Genomic DNA, 22,826 nt, shown 5'->3' with positions numbered 1-22,826 from the left:
ACATGGGTATCCAAGTCTGTTTTACTTTTCGTACAACAATGTTGATTTCTCAAGTTTTGTTCTATTTATTTTATTTTTATACCTGATTAAAGGGTAAATGCAGAGGCATGTGCTGCTACTGTCACTCTGTTGTTCTGTTTCGTGGTTTCAGCTCTTGCCGTACACGGTCATCTCCTCCAGAACACAGTTTGAGAACAGATTCACCAAAAAGTCTGGTTCCTCAATGCCATGTGAAAGAATCTCCTCCATCTCTGCCATCTTTTCCTTCTCCAGCTTCCTCATATTTTCTGTGATCTTCTTTCCTCTGTCCTATAGACACAAACAATTGTTTAATACATATTTCAGAAGAAATTGATCATAAAAAATAAACAGTTAGGAACATTTGAGCTGGAGTTAAGTTGATAAACCTTGAATGACTCCATGATGGCCGCCACCAGTTCATGTTTGACAAACAACTCGTGTTTGCGGTCAGGTTTGCTCTGGAAGCGAGGTTTCTTCTTGACAGGGTCATCTGCACCGTAACTGGGAGAAGTAGTCTCCTTCAGTGCGTTAGTTGCATTAATGTTCTTCACAAAGATGAAAGGTTTGAACACGGACCTGTTGTGCAAAAGAATGACATAAAATCATCAACAACTTTTTTCATAAATGACTTCAAAGCATGCTTTATCAGCTGAAATGTGATCCAGCTCTGTACCTTTCAGGGTCTGGAGTTGCTGTTAGGTAGTGAACCCCTGGCAGAGTAGGATCCGTGGGTATCACAGACACCATACTTCCTGTTGTCATGAACATGCCCTCCATGTTGATGCCACTGTCTTTATCTCTCAGGATATCCATCATCGTCTCAGCAGTGATGTGACCTTCAGTAGATCAAATAAACACGTGCATAAACAGTGGTACATTTTTGGAACTTCTGATTCAATTCTCCACAGTGAAGTGTGTGTGTGTGACTTACCGTTGCTCTTCTTCAGCAACTTCTTCCCCTCACAGTATCGGCTCCCAGCAGCTTCTATTCTGGCTGTAGTGGTAAAGGAGTAGACTGTGGAAAAGTTGAACTGGGTCTTTCCATCCCACCAGCCCTTGCTCTGTGCATATTTCCTCAATTCTGGATGTTCCTTGTCGATCTTAGTTTTTATGCTATACTTGTTTGAGATGTTGCGATATCCACCTAGAAGTACAAACAAAAGGATGAGGCACTTACATTTGAATTTAACAATATTTGATAGCCACCTAAGTAGTGTAATGTGTTAGAAAACTCAGTAATAAGTGTCCAAATGATTCTTTATCTATTAAAGCTGGCTTTAGTTGCGAGTATGGTAACACTAAGATCCAAGTAATAAAGGCCTTTAATGCAGAAAAATGTGAAGGCATGATGATCATCATAAGATTGATTGGCAGCTACTCAGATAGGGACAAGATGGTAGATGACAAACAGAATAATCATTTGAACATTGGAAAGTGTTTTACCATTTTAATTTGATAGATTATTATTAATAATAATATTAGCTCCACTTTCAAAAAGGATAATCTTGTGCCCAGGTTTATTTAACAAGGTAGAATTGTAATTATTGTTACCAAAGTGTGACAGTTAATCATGACATGACGTGATATCAACCAGCCCTGTGTTTAACAAGCAGGCAGAGCCAGCTGGAGTGCTGACAGAGGTGTTGATTCTGGAGTGTTACATAAATAAAAGTAAGTCAACATTCAAACTTATTTTGGTAGGCCCATGGGTTTGGGTGTAAATGTTTAAATTTCACATTAAATTAGAAATGAAGAAGTTATTTTAGGAAAGGCAGAAAAAAATCAGTTCAGTAGTTGTTATTAGTTAGTTATTGTACTGCTAAAAGTAAAAAAGGGTTCAAGTCATGTATGAGGATGATGATGGTGGCTCCTTGAGCTGCAACTATAAAAGACACTTGCAAACATACAGTATATTTGGCATTTCTCCGACAGAATATAAACAGATAATCACAATAAATGTTATTCTTTGTTTTCTGATTACCTTTCACCTTCTCTGCTGCCCAGTGCTTTCCTGATGTTTCCAGCAGCCATGCCTCCTTCCTGTCAGAGATCAGGAAGCTGTTGTGGTAGGTGAAGCTACCCTCATCCTCCATGCACGAGCCTCCCTGGCCATATTTCTCCAGCAGCTCAGTGATAACATCCACAGCTTTCTCAGCTGTATCGGCTCTCTCAAGTCCAAGCCTTGAGAATTGTAGTCACAAAGGTATGTTTTCATTCGTCGTTGAGTGTTTCTCAAAAATGTATTCTGAACTCAAAACTACAAGGATACACTAAATTGTTTCTGGATGTTATTGCATTTCCAACAGACTCTTTTACAGGGGCTTTACCTGACAAGATCCATGCCGAGAAGAGCTTCGTCACCATCTGCACTCTCCCTGCCCCACACAGCTTCATTTCCAATACACACTTGATGCTCATTTGAGCCCATTTCTGCGCCCCACAGCCAAGCTGGTTTGCTCAACACAACTGCATAAGTGTGGGCGACCTGGTCAATCTCTATGTATGTACACTGATCGAAAAAGAAAAAAGAGAAAAACTGTTAATGGTTACCCAATGGCACTTTCACCAAGGAGCAGTCATTGTGAGCAATTGTGAAATTGAAGGTTGGAGGGCAATAACAATCTGTCTGTGTGTTGCCTACCTCGACCTTCTCCCCAGCCTCGAAATCTCTGTCAGCAAAATACACCACCTCCTGGACTTCATCACAAGGCCTGTCGGAGTTTTTCCCAAAGATGATGCATTGTTTCTCAGTGGAGGGGGGCAGAGCCACGAAGGTGTCACAGGAGGATGGGTGCATAATGAATCAAAAACTTTCTGAAAGTCATAAACATAAGGAACTGAATAGTTTACTGTGTAGTATTTGTAGTTAAAAGTACATATTTTAAACGGCCTAACATTAACAGCTAATGCACTATATTTATTAGCCAACACCCCATAGTATTAAATCAGATTTAGACCTAATGTTAACCTGAGAGAGCCAGACAAATGTGCAGAGCAATTTCAATCGTTGTAACTATATTAATCATTCAACAAGGTAAGCTTACCTGTATGTGTGTGCCAGTCTGAGGTCTTACTTACCACTGTCTGTCACTGTAAGTTTCTATTTTCATTTAGGTTTCCATTTGAGCTCATTCTACTGACACGGAAACAGTCACACAGTCACGTGACCAAGCTGAAGTCAGGTTTGTATTTGTGAGGTGTCCTTACTTTTTTTTTTACATAATAGCTTTGATTGTCTTTACCTTACCCTTTATTGTTACGATGGTAGTTGGTGTTCCTAAAACCTATAGATTATTTAGTTTAGTTAATCATTGTTAACAGATTTGATATCAGGTCAAATTGCATGGACAAACCCAATAAAAAGGATGTAGCTTTTGAAGTTTATGTATTACAAATATTGTCACTATAGTTAAATGTAAATAATTGATGTGAAATGGTGGATTTTAACATAATTAATTAACCAATAACTTTAATTTCAAGCGTTACGCGTTTGTGTTTTCAACGGCTCCCTGTAGCACCAACACAGAACCGACTTCATGCAGACGGACTTGTTTACATGCGCATTCGGAGGCTGCTACGCTAGCTACTGTTAGCAAACACAAACGCTTCGATTTCCACTCAGTTGACATTACAGATTGTCAGCCATGGGGAAGTCATTTGCCAATTTCATGTGCAAAAAGGATTTTCATCCTGCGTCGAAGTCAAATATCAAAAAGGTGAGTGGAAGGTAGAGTTAGCATTACAGTTTAATGGTAGAAGACGTTAGCCAACTAGCGAGCAATGCTAACCAGTAATGTGCTAGCCCCACTTGCTACTAAGTTTGAGCTAACATAATCCACATTAACAATTGTTTGATGAAAATGATTCCCGCTCAGTAGTGTTTCTGTGTTAATCATATACAAACCATATATGATGGCTAGTCTACATTGTGTGCTCGCGTTGTTGTTTGTTTGTCGGCAACGTAAAGCAAACGTTACAGTACAGAAAGACATCGCTAACTTAAAGTAACTTTAGTCCACTTTACTATCGTGGTGTTCAAAAGATAAAGATACTAGACCATACAAGACGACTGCTGTTTTTTTTTACTTTGCTGATTGTAATTGCTACTCAATATACAATATATGTAGTGCTATTCTAGATTTTCTAGATGTATTCTAATGATAACTTTTAATGAGAATTGTCTCTAATCTCCCTGTGGTGAAAATCAGTTCTAGAGTTAACCATGGTAATACTCACGAAAACCTTTCAAATAAATGCATTTGAAGATACATTGTGTATTTCCATGCTCTGCTCATTTATATGTTTTAGTTAGAGCTGTAACCCACAAGGATTTCTCTCTATTGATGAATGTGATTGTGACAATGATGATTAATCATTTGATCTGTAAAATATTGAAATGTGTGTGAAATGTATCCCTAAGTTGGTGTTTAAGTCAGAATGGGTTTTATTACCATGTAGGTTTACACATAAGAGGAAATTGCTTTGGTATGTATGTGGTGCGTACAAAGACACAGAGGGAAGAATCCGTACATTGCCTTTTGTTCAACTAACTTTCCAGAACCCACATTTATTCAATGTATAAATAAGATAAACCATAACAGCAAGACGTGTTAATATTTAAAATATCTCAACCCCAAAAAGAGTTGGTTATCAAATTGTTGCTGGCTACTCTTTGTAGTAAACTGACCTTTGCAAGTATTGTGTGTCAGGCAAACCAGCTGACTTAGAAATCTTTTTTTAAGTGTATGTAGAAGTAGGGAGATGTGTGCAGTAATCCTTGATTTCATCCTTATCTTACAGGTATGGATTGCAGAACAAAAACTGACCTTCGACAAGAAGAAGCAAGAAGATCTTATGCAGGCGTACATGAAGGAACAGGACTGTTACAACAACAGGTTTGATTAAAATATAGTTGTTACCTGAAACCACCTTATAACCTACTGATTTAAATCACATTTATTTTCGGGTTATTGATAAAAACGTAACATGTAAAGGTCCTTCTAAGTAAATGGTTTTTATTGACTTTGACTGTATAGCATTGTTTTCTAAATGCGTCCTCTAATGTCACATGTTGTAAATGTTGAAAATCACCAAAAGCAGAAAATAACATGTTTTATCACCTCAAGGGTGTTGATGGGGGATGATCGTGTTAAAAATGGCCTCAATTTCATGTATGAGGCTCCACCAGGAGCATCCAAAGGTGAGTGATTACGTAGGCCTAGGAGCCTTATTCCAAACACCTGACTCTTAAGAGAATAATGATACACTTTATTAATACTCTTTGCTTTTTTTCATACTCGTCTTCCCTCCTGAAGAGGAAACAAAAGAGGTAAAGTACAGTAAATGATTTATCCATACAGTTCCACAATTTGTTTTTCTGCATGTTGGCGTTCCTTTACATATTTATTACTAAAAGGCGTCGCATACTCAAATGGTTAAGACATGTGTCTGCTTTTTAGGATGGGGAAGAAGAGTACAAATTTGAGTGGCAGAAAACGGCTCCTAGAGAGAAGTAAGTATTTTGTTTTTAAACAAACCTGCATTTGATAGATATATTGTCCATCGCTCCGACAGCTTTTGCATTCTTTTTAATCCTTACTTTTCTTGTGTAGATATGCCAAGGATGACATGAATATTAGAGATCAGCCATTTGGAATCCAGGTATGTGATGAATTAAAATTATTTTAAGCATACAGACTGCACCTGTGATTTCCGACTGGGGTTCAATCTAGTGTGCACACAGGTTGATAAAAATGTCACCCATGTCTGTGTAAGATATCGCAGTAACCTGTGATTAGGTATTAAACGTAGACAATTAATTGTTTTTTAGGGTTTAAAGCTAAAAACATTTTTGGTAACCACTGTATCCTTAAATTAGATGTTACATTTGACATTAAACTAATCGATTTAGCCTTTAACGTAGGTGATGCCATCATGTTTAGAAAGGATATGTAGAGAATTGCTTTTTCTAAATAGCTATTCATACATCTACTCTCATTTCCATAATTTGTGTTATTGTTAACTTCCCAGGTGCGCAACGTGCGATGCATCAAATGTCACAAATGGGGCCACGTAAACACAGACAGAGAATGTCCCCTCTATGGACTGTCGGGTATCAATGCCAGCGCTGTGGCCCCAGAGGAGGCAGCAGGTAGAGTACAGACAGTAATTATCTAAAATCTGAAGCACACATTTTAAACACCTTGTCCTGCAGTGTCTTTTTGATTATCAAAATAATGAAATGTTATTTTGATATCTCTGAACAAGCATCAACCATTTTATAAACAGATATTGTGTTGCTATGGAATTAAAAATGAATTAATTTATACAAGCATATGTCAACATTATAAATATAACATTGAACTATGTGATCCATTATCAATGCATCACTTAAAATAATCATTAACAGTTTATCAATATGTGGTTATTTTACATGCTTAAATATATACCTCTAAAACATGGGTCGTCTTGGTTATGCAATGGGAAAAAACTGTAGAATTATTGTATGTAGTACAATGTAAAAAGAAGCCAGTGTGAGAGGTGGTGAGTGAGTGAGCTTCAGTCTGTCATAGATTTTGCAGCAGCTCCACTGTATCATTCCCTCTGGGTTCAGCCCGAGCTCCCAGACTGGAGCTGATCCTTACTTCTGCAATCAGCGAGTCGCGCAGTGAAGAAATAATGTTTACCCTGGGAGAGTCCAGTCAGTGCATGGTGTTGATGGTGGAGTGCTGTAATGGTCCCTCCCCTGTGCCGGGAGAAAAAAAAGTAATTATTATGTATTCTGATTCCCCTAACTGCTGCTTTGGCAGAGAATGATATTGTATGATTTGCTCAGCCGGAAGTAGAGTGAGTTGATTTGATGTCCCATTCTGTTAACAAAGCCGCCCCCAAAATTCCCACTGTGGAGATAGTGGCTGGCATGAGTCTGACATCAATGGGACCCTGACGCTATGATTTGTGCTAACAGGTCCGTCGATGCACCCCTCGGAGTTAATGGCGGAGATGCGAAACAGTGGGTTTGCCCTGAAAAAATGTGTCCTTGGTAGAAATTCTACTGTTTGTGATATATCGCAGGTAATTGTCTGTCTTTCACTCTCCTCTTTGCACACGTAGGATGATATATTCTCACACACGCACACACACACACACACACACACACACACACACACACACACACACACACACACACACACACACACACACACACACACACACACACACACACACACACACACACACACTTTACCCTTCAGGGAGAAAAGACAGACAACGTATTTACTATGTCCTTATATATATGAATGCTATGGAGTTATGAGGGAACTTAAGTCAACTGCATAATATACATTTATTGTATAATGTTAAAAAGGTTTTCAGCTGATGTATTCAAATATAGATTTAGAAAATGTTCCTTTTGAGTGTCATATTTATCTATAAGCCATTGTTCTTTTATTTAAATGTGCTGTGTGCTGTTATAGGAATACGTTGCCAGTGAGGAAGAGGAAGATCCCGAGGTGGAATTTCTGAAGTCATTGACAACCAAGCAAAAACAAAAGCTCCTCAGGTAAAAATATTTTTGGCACATTTTACAAATCCTAACTTTTTAATGAGCACTGTTGGAATATTTGTTAGCCTCATTCATAGGGTAAATGGAAAGGAAAATCATGATTAAGAACAATCTGATGATTTACTAGGTCACTGTTTAATATGGAATAATGGAAAGATCTGTATAAATCAAATCAAACATGTATTTGAAGCTTGTGTAAAAAGGGAAAGTCTTCTTTTATTCTGCATTGTTGCATTGCCTTCTATTTTAATAAAGTGTTTTACATTCATCCCCTTTTAATTTTTTATATGTTATATAATATATGTTGAACATTTGTGATCCTGTTTTACAGAAAACTTGATCGCCTGGACAAGCAGAAGGCCAAGAAAAAGAAGAGCAAGAAACAGAAAAAGAAGAGCAAGAGAAAACACAAAAAAAAACAAGAAAGTAGTGACAGCTCGAGTGACTCCTCCGATAGCAGCAGCAGCAGTAGCAGCAGTAGTGATAGTGGCTCAGATTCAGACAGCCATGGCAAGTTCAAGAGCCAAAAGAGAAGGAAGAACAAGAAAAAAGATTCCTGTCGGGATAACAGCTCTAAGAGCGAGCGGCGAGTCAAGAGTCAGAAGAAGGCCTCCTCTCACAGAAGCAGGTCACCGAGCCCTCGCGCCGAACACAAGCAGCCTGAAGAGAAGTCTGGAGATTATAGACAAACAAGGACAGAGAGGGAAAGGAGCAGCAGTCGTAGTCGCATCCCAGAGAACAAGATCAAGCAGGAGGGAGGTCAAGAGAGAAAGAGACACAACAGCAGGGACAGGCAGAGACCGAGCAGCTCCAAGTCTGCCGTGGACAGAAATAGGAGCCGCGAGAGAGGCAGGGAGGAGAGAGGTAAAGACGGGCGTCACAGTAGAGATGTTGAGAGGAACAGAAGCAGCACAGACGGAAGGAGAGGCAGAACAGCAGATGGGAGGAGCAGAAGCAGGGAAATGAAGAAGGAAAGGGATGGCAAGGGGAGAAGCAGGAGTAGGGAGAGAAGAGAGAGAAGCCAAGACCGAGCCAAAACAAGGCACTGACAGTTTAGCTGTATTCCTTTCTTACCTTATTGGACAAAATAAGTTGAATCCTTTTTCGTGATGACTGTGTGACTACCGAGAACACTATATAACAGTGTCTCTCTTTTCAAAAATTGCATTTAATGTGCAGTAGGTTTCTTTTTTCTCCAGTAGAGGGAAGCAGTGGACAGACAATATCTTGATGCAGCCGGTTGCCCCTTGTGTTGTATGGAAGAGTCTAGATTAATTGATAACCATTGCAAGCAATTTGCTGCTATGATCCGTTGATGGAAAAATATGGGACTTATTTTCATGATCAGTTGGCCACCGGAAGACTATTTTCTGAGATCCAGTTTTTTTTTTATGTTGCATTCATTATTGTGTCATTTTCGGAAATATCGTCATTGTAAGATGTTGTTCATGGACGGCTGTTGATTCCTAAAAAAAAAGGCTTGATATATTTTATTTTCTGATTAAATTTGTAATTCTCTCCACAAAATGCGTTTGTTGTGCAATGGATGAAAGAAAGTCTCATTTATTGCTGTTAATGTATTCCCACTAAATAGTAAAATGCCTTTAAGCTCAGGGTACCTCCCGACAACATATTACTATTACTTATAATTAGAAACTATAATTAGAATGATTGTTTATTGTTTTGCCTGGTTCACTGAGTGAAATGACACTATTTGTGTTTTTCATAAAGCTATATATATATATTTCCATTTCCTGTTGGGGTTTTAGCAGGTGTCAAACAACAAATATTATTTCTGTCTAAATATCAAGCGTATATTCAGCAAACGAAAACTATATTTGTTTTTATTAATGCACAACAGTATTTTATATTTAAATATTATAAACACTTTGTACATTTAAAATAACAGTTTTTACTTTAATTAAATTGGACAAATGTTTTTTTACCGGTTATTTTATGTCCTAAAATTACAAATGTAATATGAGACACAAAATACATTTCGTAACGTGTCAACAATTCAATTCTTTATCTCAAAAAACAGATTTTTTTCATTTGATTTTGATACTTAAATTTCAACATTTTTTCTGAAGTGTTGCGTTTAGCTTTTTTCTGTTGATGAAATTCAAATTGTCCATTTAATTTGCTAGTTTTCACTATCTGGCCGTTTCCTTCAAGCCGCTGTTGCACAAAGGGGAAATGAAAATAATTTCCCTCTATTGCCTTCTGGTCAATTTAACATCCTCTTCAGAAAAAAGAGGGTATCTGGATGAGATGCTGTTCCCTGACGTATTCCCTGTCCTGGACTCACCCTGTAATTATTCCCCGGCTTTTTCTTTGAGAGTCGGACGCTGCACTGGGTAAGCACAAAGAAGTCAGCATCCTTGAACCCTTTCAATACGGGGCCACTGATATTCAAATACCGTGCAGGCACCATTTGACTTCTGTGCAAAAGCATTTTAAATTCAAACATTTGCATGTGACTCTTTGCCCCTTCTTTTTCTAAAGTTTAAAAACTGTTCCCATAACATCTATGTGGCTTCTGGCAAAGAGAAAGACGCCGTATCCGTATTCTCGGTCCATCGTTTGGTATGCAAATGAAAGCAGTTAATTTGGACAATTAGAATAAATATTCAGGGTCCTTTGTCGTCAAACCCCCTCGGAAACCCCCCGATAAAGTGAAAGTGAACAAAAGATGTCTCGGAGATTAATTAGATATTTGATAAGACACGAATCCCTAATCGCAAATACAAGACGCATGGGGCTGCGATGTGCTCCAAGTCATAATTAATACCATTTAACAAGATTTTCATTTGGGCATGAAATGTTTTTTTCCGGGGCATTAAACATTGATTTATTCCATAGGGGAAATACTGAAATTCAAGGTGTTTTGGGTGATTTTAAGAATAATAGTAAATGAGCAAAACTCACGTTTAAAAATACATTTTAAAATTAAATTAACCCATTAAAAAAAATAAACCCCTGACAAGAGTAATTAAACAAAGATATATAAAATCTACATCACACAATTTCAGACTTTTTTAAAGATGTTTTAATTACGATAAAATGAAAGTCTTATACGTGTGACTTTATACAGGTAAACATTTATATATAGATATTTTTTTAGCAAAGAAATAAAATGGTTAACCAAAGTTGAAAAAGCTGTGTACATACATATCCACAAAGTGCGTCGAAAGTAAACTCCCCGATTTCCAGGATACCAACACGAATAAAACAATCATAGCCTAACATTTACATGAAGATAACACATATAGTTTAGTTGTCAATATACAAGGTGTAACTCACATTGTCCAACCAAAGTTCAACAGGTTTCGCTCACCCTTACCAAACATCCATTTCGTTTTCAAGTTGCCCCTAAAAATCCCAAGAGGCTTACAGTAAAGCACTGTTTTGTTTTGATGGATTTACGAATGAAACGTCTGTGGAGAATATATGTTTTAGACTTTGCAATCTCCTCTTGGAATATTTTCTCCTTTTTATTGTCTTTCAAATAAGACCCGTTTTTCAATGCTGTGCATTTTTCAATCTGTATTTTTTGGGTGAAGCCTCATTAGGGCTCGTCGTGAGGAGATTGATCCTTAACAGTGATTCTGGGATTCACCCCCTCCATAATAAGTTCTGGGGACTCGGACCTCGGGGTCTCCAGGTTACTGGTGTCGGTGTCACTGTCGCTTCCCTTTTTGCTTCCTCCACCGGCCGTGTGCGTTTTGATGTGCTTGCTCAAATGGTCACTCCGCATAAAGCGCTTGTTGCACACCGGGCAAGCAAACCTTTTTTCGCCGGTGTGTGTACGGAGGTGTCTTTGGAGCTCATCGGATCGAGTGAACCTTTTGCCACAGAAAAGCCAGTTGCAGACAAAAGGCCGCTCGCCGGTGTGCCATCTCAAATGCGCTTTGAGGTGAGACGTCTTACCGTACACTTTACCGCAGCCGGGAATGTGGCAGCTGTGGAGTCCCTTTCTGCGCAGGCTGGCCCCGGCGGGTCCCAGCCGCTCAGCCTCCTGGCAGTTCGGACAGTCACATGTTGCTCTGCCGGAGTACCGCCGGGACGACCTTGAGGAGCTACTTATTCCTGAACTGCCCCCAGAAATCATGGCGTTGGTAGCAGAAGCGTCTGTGTAAGTGGGGATGACGGTTTTGAACCCGTCCTGTGTTAACAGGTGCTGCCCGGTGGACAGGAGGTGGGACGCGGTGGGGCTGATTCCTGTGGAGCTGAACGCTGAGTGCGTCAGCGAGGAGAAGTCCGGGTTGTAGCCACTCAGCTGGGAGTGGATGGTTTGAGGTGTCCCGGTGTGCAGTGAGGTCTGGAGGGTGCCTGCAGGATTCTGAACATCAAGCCACGACCCGGGGTTAGTGTGGACATCCCACCACGAGGACGCACCGTTTGCAACTTCGCCAGAGATGGTCGAGTGGAAACCGGACTTGTACCAAGACTCATAGGGGTGCGCCATCCCCACCCGCGGGTAAAGAGTTTCTGCTGATGTGTGGACTTTGGAGATAAACGCTGACTGTCCAGACTCTTGGGATGTGACGCTGGCAGAGTTGGAGAACAGACCACTGTAGTCTGTGGAAAACGCAGAGGAGGTTGGGGAGGTGGAGGCTAAGCAGAAGGCACTGTTGCCTCCGCCACTGCCCGGTGTTAGTCCTGACGACGCGCGGCTTGTTGCTACTGTGAAACCGGGCAGACTGGATCCCAAGTTGCAGCTGGAGGAAGATCTCTTCCACGGATGAAATCCACCTTTTGAGAAAGCGCTCGAGTCAGGTAAAGTTGTAAGAGGACTGGTGTTACCAATTTTGTTGCAAGTTGCAGCCAGCATTGCTAGAGGCGTAGTTCCAAACCGTGGCTCTTCCTGTAAACACACACACAAGTTGGACTTTAAAACGGGCAACAACATATATTGCTGAAATGTTTTTGTTTTTAACCCAACTATGTTGAGCGGATTACTTTTTCCAAACAATATGATTTAAACAAATACATCATAGCAACATCATAACAGTATAGTTTGGCTTGAAATACGTGTTTTGGAGCGAGAGGAGAATCGTATTTCAACAATCCATAAATAACAAACAGGCTAACGTTCACGAAATAATGATTTACATTTTTTAAAACTTGCTCAGTATACTAACTTCGTCAGATATCTGCTGTGAGTGTACACTTAAAATAACACAATAAAACAGAAACCTACACGTCTTTATCGGTGTGTTACTGTTTATTTTTAATAATAATTAACGAGTAAATAACACAGTTGGAGATCATTACTGCACACTTGAAAGCAAGCATGTGTATGTAAGCAGCAAGCACTTGCAGTTAAAGAAGAGAGTGGTCTACAATAACTTTACGCACAACTTTTGCAAATAAATACAAAGTCAGACTCACCCCAAGTATAGACGTTGCCATATCCAGGGTCTGTGCTGTGATGAGAGTTTTTCGCGATTTTTAATGCTGTACGCTCCAATTTGATTCAGACTCACCGTGTTTGACTCAGGTCACACGGTTTCTCTCTTGGCTCGCAGCTCCCAACACTACCTAGTTGTAGAGAGCGTGTTCTTTGAAGTACAGCTGGCGAAGACGGGCAGCCAATCGTAGAGCAGCATTCATGGCTGGGGATGATGGCAGCCAATCAGAGACTCGACCGCAGACAGAAACACCAAAACCCCCGCCGTCAATCATCTGTTGTGCAGCCTCTGCTCAGACTGTCATACAAGACACGATTTGGTATTTTTTTTTAATGCATACAGTTATTTTTATGTATTCTCACGAAGGCTCAATGTCTCCTTTCATTGCAGAATTGAGTTCACACGTCAGTTCTCCAAGAGGTAAGCTTTTCACTTATTTTAAAGCATTTGTAGGTTGTGGTGACACTGTGTTCTTCCAGGTTTCCCGTCTGATTTTCAATATTCAGATCATGCGCAACACGTCATTGAGAAAGTGTTGCTATTCAAGCACATAGTATCCTGAACAATGTGAGGGACGCTGCCGTTGCTGATGACTTTATCAGAACAGTGTGTGTAGACATGCTGCAGTGTGTTTGGCACCGCACAGTCTATGCTCGGGTGTAAACAAATACTGTTATGTATCTTAATCGACGGGTGCCGGTGTTCATATTGCAAAATCACCGGTGAAGTTTAGTGGAGAAGTCCAGAAACATGCCTGAAACAGCAGGGACCTTTTCTCCAAGCGCCAGGCGATCATTAATGAGCTGACTGAATGAAACGTTTGGTCTGAACACACGAAGGAAAATAACCTAATCACTTGTAATTGATCAACAATCCTACAATTTGTTTACTTCCAGACAATTATTCGCGCATTAGTGCTCGTGCATGTGTTCGTTCCGTGCGCGCGTCCCCCCCCCCCTCTGCTTACTTGTTGGGCCAGTGCAGGTGAGGGGTTAATTAAAAATGACAGCTTGCTTGATCAGCGCTTGTAGTAGATGTTTTAACTTAAAGACAATTGTGTTTTAAGCGGAACAAGTTTCAGCTCGCAGGTGATGCCTTATGTAAGGCCGCCACTCATCTCCATTAAACTGCTTTTGCACGGTGTCCGACTCTCATCCGATAAATAAAATGTAATGCCACTCTAATCACTCACTTCCTACATTTTAGACGATTAAGAGACTGCCGTTTTCCAACAATTCGTCTAAACTACTTATGTTCTCCGTATACCACATAGCTTGTTAAAACGCACAGGATAATGACATAATGTAAAATTGACGTCCTCTGACGTGAACCATCATCCCTCTAAAAGTTAAAGCAATTTTCCAGAGAAAGGCTTGACTGAACGATGTGCATTATAGTATTCAAAACGGGCAAATAATGCTCCATTATAGAGTATGAATGCAGTCAACACAGGTGCAATTTGTTTCTTTTGCTTTCAAACCACCACCTTTTAAAGGGTGAATTAAAATCAGCCTCATCAAATATTGCGCATTGTAATGACAATTTTATATTTTTTGCAATCTTGACAATTGGCTGTTAACGGTTTTAAATGTCTATTATACATAAATAAAGTGAATTGTTGCAGGAGATGTTAAATTAATCGGAGCGGCAAAATGAAAATACACGCTGCATGTAAAGGGGCATTTTTTCATTGTACTTAATTTATATTAAAACATCACATTATTATAACAATTATTAAAAATGTAACATGATGTCCCCGATTTTAGTCTCAATGATAACACAGATATTATATCCGTTTGTTGACATGTTAATTCACGTGTTCATGATTGTCTGTGTCATATATCATAATAGGAGGAAGCATCACCGTTATGATTCTAATTATGTTCCTAACAAAGAAATCGCCATTAATCTCGGATATTAATGCATCAATAAATGTATTTTACATGCATAGCATTACATTTATTTACAGGAAAATGTGTTTGTCACATTAACCTATCAGAATAAAAGAGTAGTGATTTTTCTGACGATGTCTACTTGAGACAAAAGAGGAGAACATGATCCTGCCTTGTCATTCAAGTTAGATTTTTGAGTTGCATCTGTAATCCTGGACTCTATTCGTGAGCACTTCTCTGTGGCAATTAGGAGCCTATTACAAGCCATTAGATTGATCAATGTACCTTAAACAATGGGAATGATTTATTTGGTCGAACAAAACGCTCTGCATCTATTGTGATGAGTCTAAGTGGGGGTGCATCCATCAACAAAAGATAAATGATTAATTCAGACCTATTCATTTGAATTCTTCCTACAAAGCCAGCCTCACTTGCCTCAAACCCAGATTATTAGAGCCTCATTTTCAGCATGTTAAACCAGACAGGTTGCTGGATTGGGCAATGGTTTTTGGTTGTGCCCCTGTGGGCTTTAATTTGTATTTCTGCTGAGGGAAGTTTATTTGAGGACATTTAACTAATTGTGGTAATTTGGTATGCTCATGTGGCTACACCTGTTTCTCTTAAAGGGGGGTTGGTGGAAACAATAAGGATGTTTTACTTTATTTCTGTGGCGCTAAAGCTGTACAGTGCTGTATGAAAATTACACTTATATGATCAGAGGAAGCTCATTCAATTGCACAAGTATGAGTATTTTGTCAATATTTTCTTTTGGGTTGAACCTTTAAATGACTATGTCTGATTTACCATGAGTTTGCACAGGTCATTGTTTAGTTTGTTGGCAGGTGAATAGAGACAAAAGCACTGGAAAATAATTGATATACATTAAAGTGCACTGTGAAATAAATTGCTTGATGAGAAGATGTATTGCTGTAGGAAGTCAATAAGGTATAAAAGAAAGGGAAATGGCCAAATTGCTTGGACCTGCCAGCAAAGGGATAAACTGGTGGATGTCTTCAGTAACACGGCTGTCAAGACGATTCAAATGTTAATTGAAAGCAGGCAGAGCTGTTGACAACCCAGTCAAGCCTCTGTTGAAGATTAACTACACTTTCAATACAGACACATTTCAGCCAACAGTTCTATTTAAGGTTGGTCTCACAGCAGCTCATCAAACTGCATTGATAAAATCAACAGCTAAATTTGGAAGCACAGGTCATCATGCCAGCATACAGTGTCAACTTCCATTTCCAGAACCTGCATGTCCTATTTTTAATGTGGGCGAGCCAGCACCTCGGCTGGTTACATTTGAAGACTTAGCTTGGCACATTTTGTGTAAATGTGTTGTTATTTTATCTGAGTTGGCGAGCTGTTGTGGAAGTCAGCAGAAACCTAACAGTGGAAAATGGCTCCAAAGAAGGTGCAGGTTATGCAGAATAGCGCCATTAAAAAATGAGCATGCATTGTGGATTATGTAATGGTGTTTGGCTGGTTCTGACAGCTGACTTCTCCACGTTGCCTTTATCAGGGAAAGGGAGGGAATGAAGCAAAGCCGCTGCCACTGATCGGAAGGTTTGGCACTTCATTGAAAATAGGAATTGTTGGCCTGCCTAATATTGGGTAAGTAACACGTTTTTATTTACATAGATAGTGTTGCCTTCTCCAAATTAACACAGCACGCAACAGCATGTGCTCTGTCCACATCTGAACTATGTCTGCCTCCCATGATGCCATAAATATAAATGCATGAAAGGCAGCATGTAAGCTGAGTACAGTAGATTGCATGATTTAAGAGCAGATATTAAATAAAAACAGTTTGAATTTCACATATATACACAACTTTGAGTTGTTCACATTTCTTCACAAGGAGCTTTCACACCTTGTGTATAACTTTATATCGAAACAAGCTACACAGCATTTATCTTGATGTTTATAACTTTAGATGTTCACAATAGCCAGAGAGGCAACTGCCCATTGGCGTATTTTCAGTGTTTCTTAAAAAACTTTCACATAATGCTTTAAACATTAACTTTTTATAGGTGTTAAAGCAGATAAATTTTAAGGTAGAGGGTGTACCTCTAACACTTAAGCGTTAAATAATGTCAAAAACCTGAACATATACTCAATATTACACAATATACTGATGTATGTCCTGTTTAGGATTGATTAAAATGGGTTTTAATATTCAAGCAGTGTGGTCTTAGTAAGAGAGAATAGTGTATTTCTGTATGACATCCTATTGCTGAGCATGCGTCATGATTTACCTACATTTGTAAATAAAAAAGAAGATGCACTAATGTACCTACCACACTGCTAGAAAATAACGTTAAGTGAATGAAAAGTATTGATAAAACCTTTTGTCCGTTCATTTCAAATACCTACTTATCACATATGCACCGGTTAAAGGTCAGTGTATCCAGATCTCAGGTAAATTGCATACTCACACATTCACTTTCAGTGACATGTCTGGTAATGTTTTGCCATGCGAGTTTCACCTGACCTGCATGGCTTTAAAGTGGAAGAGAAAATCCAAGGAACCATATCACAAAGTGAACACAAACACAGGACTCTCAGTAAAATGGGGCACCTTGCAGGCCATATTTACTATAATTTGTGGAACACATGTTGTGAAAAAATGATAAAATTCCCTTGTTAGTTGAATTTACCAAACACTTTGCTTTAATCACTCAGATACTATTACACCTGCATCAAATTGTACATTGATTATGGGCATCAACATCATAAACATTTTCTGTTGTGGTATTTCTAAATGTTTAGTTCTAATGTGCAAATATGCTCTAATGTCTTAAAGTACTGGTCTTAAATAGGTGCAGCAATTATTTCAGTAATAATTGAATCAAACACAGTAACTTGATTTAAAGGAGGAAAAGGATGCGAGGTAGTTTTGGAATATTTCCCCTTATATGAACCTGGTAAAAGAGTTACTCTTCCTGTGATTTTGATCCATAAGGGGGGCAACTTGACATGAATCTGTACTGCATGCTCAGAGTGTGTTTTAGGAGACCGACACACTGTCTGCATGTCAGACCTGGTCAGACAAATTCACCTTGTCAGCATCTACCAGGACCTTCAGCAGCACCAGTGACAGAGTGTAATGACAGGGCAGGCCCTACATGTAGCCCCCTTTGAGCTACAGACAGGGCTGCAGTGATAGGTCATCTTGTGCTCAGCTGACAGGTTCTCATCTTTCTGCAGCTTCTTAAAACGTCAGAACGGTTGTTTTCAAGTGGCCTTAAAACTTTTATAAGGGCTAAAAATTGCAAGTTATGAAGGGAAAGAAAGCTCATGTTATTTCAAATAAACTGTATAAAGTGTGAGGGTATTTTTTACAAGACTCAATTCATTATATATTCAGGTACTGGATATGGAGAACGGAGAATAAACACTTTATATAGAATCCCTTTTTTGAGATGTTTCTGCTTCTTTACATGCAGCCTCTTCACTAAGCTGTTTGTTGGATGTTGGAGCACAGAGATCCAAGCCCCTCGAGTCCAGTGTTTTCTTTTCTAAACCCAGCAAAACCACAATTTCTTTCTGGTATAAGAAGAAGAACTCATTGAGGTTGTGGCCTGCCATACCTCATTTAAGTCAAAGTGCAACTCGTCAACCCGCCTGTGGTTTCTTCATGAATGAACCATGTTTGAATGCCAGCCTGCTGTTAGTTGGGCGTATCTGACCGTTCTTCACACACATGGGAAACTTGAGAGTGTGATTCAGCCAATCTCACAGCTATTCCACCAAAGAGACCAGCACATTTGGTCTTTTTGCTCAAAAGCACAAAAATGTTTAGTCTTTCTTGTGCATTTAACATACTATTGTGACACACTGACAAGTATGCACAGTATATGGCTTAACTGGCTCATTGTGAGTCATTCTTAAAACACTCCCTCAGGTCAGCTGCTGAACTTAATTGAAAGGGTCCCTGCCTTTTGACTACAGTGCATCATCCCAGTCTGCTCTGTGTGATTTATTATGCTTGTCATGTCTTTATGTTTTATGTACCAGATGGAAATTAAGAAACACTGAACCTCTTAGTCATTTCTTAAAGGTCCCAAATGCTCCAATTATATGCTTAAAAAAGTGGATAGACCAACATTTGCTCATGAACATACTGTATATACACTAGATATTAATGAATTGTTCCAAACAAAATATTTTTTATTTTTCATACATTTAGCTCCTTGATTTCCCTGCGTTTTTTACATTGGATTAAACAACTTGCACCAAACTAATTGATTAAGACAAACAAGCTATTCAACCAGAAATAAGATCTTCTGTTGTGAATACAAATATCATCTACAGTATATAACAAGTGTCCTGTCTTTTATTAGAGCATAGGGGTAAGGAAGAGATATCACATAGAGATAACACAGATACATATTGTGTAGCACTACAGACATTATGTAAGCAAATATGTCTTATTTGCAAATCTCATATTTGAATAGTATGTGCCATGACTGTTCTCTTGTTCCTCATTGTTTTCCTCTTCTCTTCTCTTCTTTTCTGTTCTGTTCTGTTCTGTTCTTTTCTGTTCTCTTCTTTGCATTTTGCTCTTAATCTTGCACTAATATTTTGGATAAACCTTATAAGAGTTAAGTTCCTACCACTACCACAAGTGGAAAAACAGCCTGGCTGCAAACACACATCACCATTCTCATGGACCAGCGTTTACACTCCAAATTGTAATGATTTATTTCATTAACATTTTTAAACGTGATGATGGTGGTAATGTTACTGTGGATTTCCTTTCTTTTTCCAACCCAAGGAGACCCGAAAATATCCTTTGAATATGTTTAAAAAACAATTTAGGTATACATAAGCAATTAATGCATGCGCTTTAACAACCCTGAGCAATTTCATATAGGATTTAGCAAACAATCATTTCCCCCAATGAGGGGATACAAATGGAAAGTCCTGGATTATAGTTAACTGCCATGCCATTATTACTCGTAGACTCTTGCCATTGTCTATAGATTTTGAAGTACACTTGATCTGCTTGTGACAGAGAAAATAAATCTCTTTGTGATCACAACATGGGGCGGCTTTTGGCTGATCCCTTTCAACGCCTGAGATCTATCAGAAATGTAATTTGCCCCTCGATTCCACCTACAATTGATCTATTATGGGATTATCTGACCTTGTAATTGGGCGAAGTATTTCATATAGCATTTTTGAATCAAACGCTCAAATACTCTATCACTATAAGAGTAACCTTTTGTTTTTTTTGTTCCATGTTCCGAAAAATAAAAAGAGCCTTTAATAATTTACTGAACTCTTCCAGTTTCATGCAGTCGAACCATGAGGTTCTGCACACCAGCACTTTGAGATGGATTGACCTCACTGCTGTTTTTATTTTCAGGAAGTCAACCTTTTTCAACGTGTTGACAAAGAGTCAGGCTGCAGCAGAAAATTTCCCCTTCTGCACCATTGACCCAAATGAAAGCAGAGTGCCCATTCCAGATGAACGCTATGATTTCCTCTGCCAATTCCACAAACCTCCCAGGTATGGGGTCTCATCGTTCACCTATTATTCACACTTCAGATCTGTAGTCGCTGACGGTCTTCTTGCAATAGGTATGAGAAAACATAACAATGTTGTTGACATGTAGCTGCCAGTTCTGTATGATGTATGATTGCTGCTCTACTTCAAGGTTTTCTGTTAAGGAAAAAGCAGAAGCATCTGAACCTCCAACACCTGGTTATCATACACATTTATAGAGGCTGTTAAAGCAGGCGGAATTCAGATTTGCTGGCTATACTGACAAAGTACTAGCGAGATATCCCTTTTTGATTGACAAGAATTGGTATGTTGAATAGCACAGAGAATTTCACTGCATGAGTTTTAGTCACAACGCTGCTTTTCAAAGAGCAGTATGTATCTCAATAACAGGCTCAAAATCAGTTCCTCTTTACTTATGCTGCAACTTAAATACATGCAGAACAGATTCCACTGCTACTCATAGGTAAATACACCAGGAACAATGACAAATAAAAACCTCTCAGTTGTAAATTATTTAGAGATGGATAATCACATTGTTGTCTTCTTTCATATGGGGTTTGTTTGCAATAAAGACAAATCTAAAACGAGCCTCATCTTTAAGGATGTTTACACTATGTTAAGGCTTTATTTTTGTGTTTACTCAACTCTATGCCATGTTTTGTGATTGTAATTTGATGTGACTATAGGAAGGTGAGTGTAATCTTGAATCTATTGGAGTAAAGCACAATGAGGGAGCTTTATTTGTATTCAAAGTAATATTGATGATATTTCAATTCTGACCTTTTTCCTTTTACTTCCTTGGTTGCAGCAAAGTTCCAGCTTTCCTGAATGTTGTTGACATTGCTGGCCTGGTGAAAGGCGCTCATGCTGGTCAAGGCCTGGGAAATGCCTTCCTGTCCCACATCAGCGCCTGTGATGGCATCTTTCACTTGACACGTGAGTCACAGGTTGAGGGTTGCTCTGTTCAGCGAAGCACTGTAATTTCTACTGTAACTAAAGCTGTTGGCAACATTTAGTCCCAATATATAGCATCAGTATCATCTTATTGAAAGCATAGGCCTTAGTTGTGCCATATGATAGCAAGACAATGTCCCAGGACATCTTATGTGGTGCATCAACATACCACTCAAGATTAAGAGTGAGAACCATAAAAGTTAAAGGGTCTGTGTCTAGTTTAGGCTTCACACAATTAAGGACACAAGAAGGAGTACCACATGACATAGTATGATTCCTAATGCCATTTTTGGTTAAGGTTGAGTATGGTGGAGGTAGGTAAGTTATTCATGAACATACTATGAGGTTTTTTATACACACTGCATACAGATCTAATAACAAGTAGCTTTTAATATATAGTAAACACTAATGCCCCTTCAAATACTATTGACAACAATAACAGTTGGAATATTAATACAAATAATGTTTATATGTAATGATTTAAAATGTCCTCTGTGACTTCCTGAATGTACAGATGTGATTAGCTCAGCATGTTATTCCCAGGAGTGCGACAGATCTCAAATCACTTCCCAGGTGTCCCTCCACTTCCTCTGTGTCTCTGAGATGGTCTTTGTGTGAAACAATTAACTGTCTAATAATGAAGTGAATTGCACCGAATGCAAAGTCCCCTGTAAAAATAGCTGAAATGGTTTACTGATTGTATGCTGCTATTGACTTTCCCTATGTGTGAAAGGAGCTCTGATTAGAGAGACGGTGGTAGCAGACCTGGAGCATCCACATAGAAAGGGTTAAGATTAAGACCATTTTGCTATATTGTTCCTAAATTGTTCCTATGTATCACAGACAAGTGTATTACTTTTGTTCCAGCAGATTTCAAATAGCCTCTGACTCTGTAGTTTGTGAGAAGTGGAACTGGCAGACCACCCACTGTAAGACTTAGTAATGATTTACAGAGGGGACAAGACATGTCAATTGAGATAGAAAGGTCTGTTGTCAGTTCAGTTTTTATTATGACTTTTGGCTTAACTTAAGTTAAAAAACAAGCTGATATTATTTTACATCAAAACCAACAATTTCTTAGTCCTTATTTTAATGGGCTAGCTTTCCTTAGCCTGTTTGTGGTTGTGAAACGGGTCATTAATATATAGGGTTTGTTGTTTTTTTAAATTCTATTTCCCACAACAGCTTAGCACTGTAGTGCAAACAAATAAAGAAAAACGTGTCTTAAACAAGCTTAAGTAATATATTTGTGAGGGACTATTTTCAGCTGCGGATTAATACCCATTTGTTGCACTGTAGTATTTACAGCCACAGGGCAGAGTATTACGGATTACCTCATTAGCTGACTGATATGTTTAATAGTTTTTGGGCAACCATAGAGGTAGATAGCACAGGGAATACACCTTTGTCACACTCATGCAATTAGTAGCATCAGTTTGGTCCTTTATCAGATTTGACAATTA

The 22,826-nt window shown here is 38.9% G+C and overlaps 4 protein-coding genes across 5 annotated transcripts in view; 2 read left to right on the top strand and 2 right to left on the bottom strand.

Annotated features, from left to right (window-relative positions):
* Positions 1 to 5: 5 nt before the first annotated feature.
* Positions 6 to 3,202, bottom strand: scrn3 (secernin 3). Of its 2 annotated transcripts, none has more exons than XM_063887863.1 (8): positions 3,066 to 3,202; positions 2,663 to 2,835; positions 2,349 to 2,530; positions 2,003 to 2,202; positions 953 to 1,165; positions 695 to 857; positions 408 to 597; positions 6 to 309 (listed from the first exon to the last, which is right to left on the bottom strand). In XM_063887863.1, the coding sequence occupies exons 2-8, from the start codon at positions 2,816 to 2,818 to the stop codon at positions 148 to 150; spliced, it is 1,266 nt and encodes a 421-aa protein (XP_063743933.1). In that variant the 5' UTR covers positions 2,819 to 2,835; positions 3,066 to 3,202; the 3' UTR covers positions 6 to 147. The 2 variants fall into 2 exon arrangements, with proteins under 2 accessions (XP_063743933.1, XP_063743934.1); XM_063887864.1 differs by having other exon boundaries at positions 3,100 to 3,158.
* Positions 3,188 to 9,112, top strand: cir1 (corepressor interacting with RBPJ, CIR1). Its single transcript, XM_063887861.1, has 10 exons — positions 3,188 to 3,737; positions 4,822 to 4,916; positions 5,148 to 5,221; positions 5,337 to 5,350; positions 5,481 to 5,533; positions 5,634 to 5,682; positions 6,052 to 6,172; positions 6,989 to 7,095; positions 7,497 to 7,582; positions 7,917 to 9,112. The coding sequence occupies exons 1-10, from the start codon at positions 3,666 to 3,668 to the stop codon at positions 8,632 to 8,634; spliced, it is 1,389 nt and encodes a 462-aa protein (XP_063743931.1). The 5' UTR covers positions 3,188 to 3,665; the 3' UTR covers positions 8,635 to 9,112.
* Positions 9,113 to 10,705: 1,593 nt separating this feature from the next.
* sp9 (sp9 transcription factor) lies at positions 10,706 to 13,116 on the bottom strand. The gene is made up of 2 exons (XM_063887061.1): positions 12,980 to 13,116; positions 10,706 to 12,452 (listed from the first exon to the last, which is right to left on the bottom strand). Exons 1-2 carry the CDS (start codon positions 12,998 to 13,000, stop codon positions 11,154 to 11,156), a joined length of 1,320 nt encoding a protein of 439 aa, XP_063743131.1. The 5' UTR covers positions 13,001 to 13,116; the 3' UTR covers positions 10,706 to 11,153.
* Positions 13,117 to 16,158: 3,042 nt separating this feature from the next.
* Positions 16,159 to 22,826, top strand: part of LOC134866874 (obg-like ATPase 1) — a 37,732-nt gene continuing 31,064 nt past the window's right edge. Inside the window, exons 1-4 of the mRNA XM_063887062.1 lie at positions 16,159 to 16,308; positions 16,417 to 16,508; positions 20,269 to 20,412; positions 21,218 to 21,345. Coding sequence (XP_063743132.1) covers positions 16,294 to 16,308; positions 16,417 to 16,508; positions 20,269 to 20,412; positions 21,218 to 21,345 — 379 coding nt within the window. The 5' untranslated portion in view covers positions 16,159 to 16,293. The remainder of the gene's footprint in view (positions 16,309 to 16,416; positions 16,509 to 20,268; positions 20,413 to 21,217; positions 21,346 to 22,826) is intronic.

Source organism: Eleginops maclovinus, chromosome 7 (genome assembly GCF_036324505.1).
Source record: "Eleginops maclovinus isolate JMC-PN-2008 ecotype Puerto Natales chromosome 7, JC_Emac_rtc_rv5, whole genome shotgun sequence".
NCBI lineage: Eukaryota > Metazoa > Chordata > Actinopteri > Perciformes > Eleginopidae > Eleginops > Eleginops maclovinus.
This window is presented reverse-complemented; position numbering and strand designations above follow the sequence as displayed.